At 52.1% G+C, this 4,820-nt stretch overlaps 1 protein-coding gene across 1 annotated transcript; it reads left to right on the top strand.

The window, feature by feature from the left end:
• The first annotated feature begins 2,359 nt into the window (after positions 1-2,359).
• LOC143746657 (uncharacterized) lies at positions 2,360-3,652 on the top strand. The gene has a single exon (XM_077238615.1). It carries the CDS (start codon positions 2,360-2,362, stop codon positions 3,650-3,652), a length of 1,293 nt encoding a protein of 430 aa, XP_077094730.1.
• The last annotated feature ends 1,168 nt before the right edge of the window (positions 3,653-4,820 follow it).

Genomic DNA, 4,820 nt, shown 5'->3' with positions numbered 1-4,820 from the left:
AAAGGAGGATGAGGCCTTCAAACTTTGCCTTCCTAGGAAGTCAGTCCCACGCCAGGCGCCCCCTGTGCGTTTGCCTAACCCACCGGCCACGGGACGACAGTTTCATCAGGGCAGAGAAAAGCCCCGCAACAAACCACCCCCTCGGCAACATAACCCAGCACCTACACACAAGCACTGGGGTAAGCCCGCTCCCGCCGCGGCCGCGGCCGGGAGACCTGCGAATTCCAACCCCACCGACTCGAAACGCAAGCGGCCTGCCTGATGTTCAGCCGATGGGGGCTTCGAGTCCATGTTCACGGGCCGCAAGCCCTTCGGACTCCCCTCCTCTTCTAGGACCCCCGTCCAAAAAACCCAGGGGGTCCCGCGGATGGGTCAGCTCTCCGTGTGTAAACGAGACTGCCCAGCTCGTGTGTTCGAGAGATGTGTGTTTTCCCCCCACGTTCAGGGGGCCCTTTGTAAGGGAAAGTTTAAGCTCAGTGACACCACACTGCCCACACTCTGTTCCCCTCACTCTCTCAATAAAGGCTTCGGCCCCAGTGTTTGCCCAACACAAAACACACAAAACACAAAAAAATACGAATCAAATGAATTCGTTTCGGCGGGAAAACCTCTCTCCGCAGAGAGAATTCATCTCACTGCAGAGAGAGGAAATCCCTCCGAACCCCTGCATGTCGCCTCTAGTGTACCCACTAGATGGCGCCATTGCATCACAAATAAACCTGTCGGTCTCACACAGCTCCGCTCTGGCCCGAGCGGGAGCTCTCGCGAGTCACGAAGCGGCTTGGCGAACCGTTTCAGCTCCCGAGTGGGTGATGCGTACAGTAATGCAGGGTTACAGATTGCAATTCGCAGTAAAACCCCCGCATTTCAACGGCATTCTCTTTTCTCACACGGAAGAGAACGCCTCTCACATTCTGAAAGAGGAAATTTCATCTCTCTTAAACAAGGGAGCGATTCAGGTGGTACCTCCCAATCTGATGAACCAGGGTTTTTATTCCCGTTATTTTCTGGTCCCGAAAAAAGGCGGCTCTCTCCGCCCTATCTTGGACCTTCGAGTGTTGAACAAACATTTGAGGAAATACAATTTCAGAATGCTGACACAAGGCGCACTCGCCCGTGCCATAAAACAGAACGACTGGTTCACATCAGTCGATCTGAAAGATGCTTTCTTTCACATAAGCATCTATCCTCCGCACAGGAAGTTTCTTCGTTTCGCCTACCAGGGCATATGTTACGAATTCACAGTTCTTCCGTTTGGACTCAGTTTGAGTCCCCGGTCTTTCTGTCTGTGCGCGGAGGCGGGCTTAGCACCTCTGAGAATATCAGGTCTGAGAATCCTGACTTATATAGACGATTGGCTCATCATAGCCGAATCAAAGGAGAAGGTGTTGCAGGACACCGACCGTGTGCTCGCGCACATCACATCGCTCGGGTTTCAAGTGAATGTGAGCAAGAGCAATTTCACGCCCAGTCAGAATGTCATTTTCTTGGGCTTGGAGTTGAATTCGGTCTCCATGCGAGCGCGCCTCTCTCAAGAGCGCGTTCGCTCTCTGATGAACTGTCTGACGCAGTTCAGAGAAGGGGCGAAAGTGCAATATCGCACATGTCTCAGGCTACAGGGTCTCATGGCTTCATCCACCCAAGTTGTGCCATTGGGACTTCTGAGGATGAGGGCGTTCATGAAATGGGTCTTGTCACTACATTTCAGCCCGATTCGCGACCTTTGCCGCTCGGTAACAGTGACACGCGCCTGCTCGGCGACCTTGCGCCACTGGGAGAGCGAGAACTTTTACGCACGGGGAACCCCTCTGGGGGCGGTTACGATGCGGAAAGTTGTGACGACAGATGCGTCCTTGACAGGCTGGGGTGCCACCCAGGAGGGCAGAACGGTGAACGGTCTGTGGCCAAACAGACTACGTTCAGCGCACATAAACTATTTAGAGCTTTTAACCATTTGGAAAGCTCTGAATCATTTTCTGCCTCGCCTGCAGGGACATCACGTTCTAGTACGGTGCGACAATACCACGGCTGTGGCTTATATCAACCGTCAGGGCGGCATGCGCTCGTCGAAACTCCACGCTCTAGCTTACAAGCTTTTGGTGTGGAGCAGACGGGTTTTCCTGTCGTTACGCGCAACTCACGTTCCGGGCATTCTGAACAGAGGTGCGGATCTGCTATCAAGGGGAAACCCAATCTACGGAGATTGGCGTCTTCACCCTCAGATAGTGGAAATGCTATGGATGAGATTCGGACGGGCGAGCGTAGATCTATTCGCCTCGCGCGAAAACTACCATTGTCCTATGTTCTTCTCTCTAAGGGACATGGACGCGCCCCTCGGGGTAGACGCACTGGCCCACCCATGGCCCAGAGTGCTCCTGTATGCTTTTCCTCCCCTGTGCCTGATAATTCCCTCATTGGCCAGGGTGAGAGAGCAGGGCCTGTCTCTCATTCTGATAGCACCCAGGTGGCCCAAGGCACCATGGCTGGCGGAGATAATTCCTCTGTTATACGCCGAGCCGTGGCGCCTTCCCGTTCGCACGGATCTATTGTCCCAAGCCAACGGGGAGATTTACCACCCCCACCCGGACAGGGTGGCTCTCTGGGCCTGGCCCGTGAGAGGACGAACCTGAACGCACTTGGGCTTTCGCCGCGTGTGGTCGCCACTATTCAGAATGCCAGGGCAGTCTCTACACGGTCCTTATATGGCTGTAAGTGGCACGTGTTCGAAGGGTGGTGCGATGGGCGCGGTCTCACATCTTATCAGTGCTCAGTTCCTGATATTTTGTGTTTCCTTCAGGACCTCATGGAAAAAGGGAGGTCTTTTTCCACCATTAAGGTCTATTTGGCTGCGATTTCAGCCTGTCATGTGGGTTTTGAGGGCTCTACTGTCGGGCAGCACCCTCTAATCCGCAGATTCATGAAGGGTGCACGCCGCTCGTTGCCAGTCATCAGGAGAACTGTTCCGGAATGGGACCTCTCCATGGTGCTGGAAGCACTGTCTCAACATCCTTTTGAGCCCCTGGGGAGTATTTCCCTTAAGCTGCTGTCCTTCAAGACAGCTTTGCTCTTGGCCTTGGCATCTGCCAAACGTGTCAGTGAGCTACATGCACTCTCGGTTCACCCCTCGTGCACTAAGTTCTCCCTCAGTGGAGATAAGGTTTCCCTTAAGCCTAACCCGGCCTTCATGCCGAAGTGCTTCCCTGCGTTCACTTCGGAGGTGTTGGAGCTGTCCGCTTTTCACCCTCCACCTTTTACCTCTCTGGAGGATCAGAGGCTGAATGCTCTGTGTCCAGTCCGTGCTTTACAGGCTTATATGACCAGGACCAGCGCTTTCCGGAAGAGCGACCAGCTCTTTGTTTCATGGGCCCCTCCGCACAGAGGGAGTCCCATATCGAAGCAACGCCTCTCACATTGGGTTGTGGGCGCTATAACTATGGCTTATGAAGCAAAGGGAGTGCAGCCCCCAAGGGGCATCAGAGCTCATTCCACAAGGGGCTTAGCCGCCTCTTGGGCTTTGTTTAGGGGAGTGTCACTGCAGGACATCTGCTCCGCTGCCAGTTGGGCTTCTCCTCATACCTTTGTGCGTTACTACCGGCTGGATGTCACCAGAACCTCGGTAGCACATTCGGTTTTAGGGGTTGGGTCTTCTTAGCTCTTCCCTGTACCCTGTTGAAACCAATAAGAGTGAATGGCCCGGCTGGTCATGTTCATTCTTGCCACCAAACATTTACTTCCCGTTATGGGTTTAGTTTATGTGCCTTGGTGGGTTGGGGGTACTTTCATGTATGTGTCTCATGCATGCTTCATGTCCTGCGTGTCCACAGCAGTCGGTGTGGCGTCACCTTTGCAGGTTCATGATTAATGGACGTGTCAGGCACCGCCTCCCCGGGGTGACCGTCTTTCTCTGGCTTTCAGAACCTCACTGTGAGTGTATTGGGCAATCGGGGAGCTGTCCATGTCTCTCCCATAGGTGGATCTCGAACACGAGATGATGAAAGAGAACAATAGGTTACTATCGTAACCCCGGTTCTCTGAAACATCGAGTGGAGAGATCCACCAGCTTTGCCCCGCTTGCTGCACGAGAAGCGAATATACTTACTGAGGAATAGCAGCGCGCCCAGATGTTATATGCCCTTAGGTGAGGGGGTGTGGCCTCACCTGGCATTGGCTGCGCGCTTCTGTCTGTCTAGCCAGACTTGGTGCAATTGGATGCTTCTGCAGAGGTCAGGTACGGATGCCCTTCCCATAGGTGGATCTCTCCACTCGATGTTTCAGAGAACCGGGGTTACGATAGTAACCTATTGTTTCCTGTGTGTTTATTTGCTAATAGGAGACTGACGAACTACGTGTGTGGAAGAGATTGCATGTTAAAGAGCATTTTTCTGTCTTCTACTGATTTGTACAGGTATGTTTATTCAGTTAGTTCATTATTTACACAAATATTTTACTGGTTGTGTTTAACATTCTGGAAACCATATGTAATCAAATGTATTGGAAATGTATTTTATTTCATTTTATTTTTAAAGTCATCTAAAACACTCTTGTGTTAACGTAGGAGCTATGTTAGCTTAGATTGCCTATGTAAGTGTAAATTAGAGCAGTTCGCGCTTTGCTCACTGAGAGGAGGAGACTGACGAACTACGTGTGTGGAAGAGATTGCATGTTAAAGAGCATTTTTCTGTCTTCTACTGATTTGTACAGATACCACTGCCATACGGCTTGCATTAAAGAAGCAACCAGTAGCTGTTTGTAGTCCGGGTCCTTCCTTCCATCAGCCTAGTCACAATCACAATCACAGAACACAACGCAGATCACGCAGA

This window comes from Siphateles boraxobius, unplaced genomic scaffold (genome assembly GCF_051911475.1).
Source record: "Siphateles boraxobius isolate OS27281-9 unplaced genomic scaffold, OSU_SipBor_1 22, whole genome shotgun sequence".
Classification (NCBI taxonomy): Eukaryota; Metazoa; Chordata; class Actinopteri; order Cypriniformes; family Leuciscidae; genus Siphateles; species Siphateles boraxobius.
This window is presented reverse-complemented; position numbering and strand designations above follow the sequence as displayed.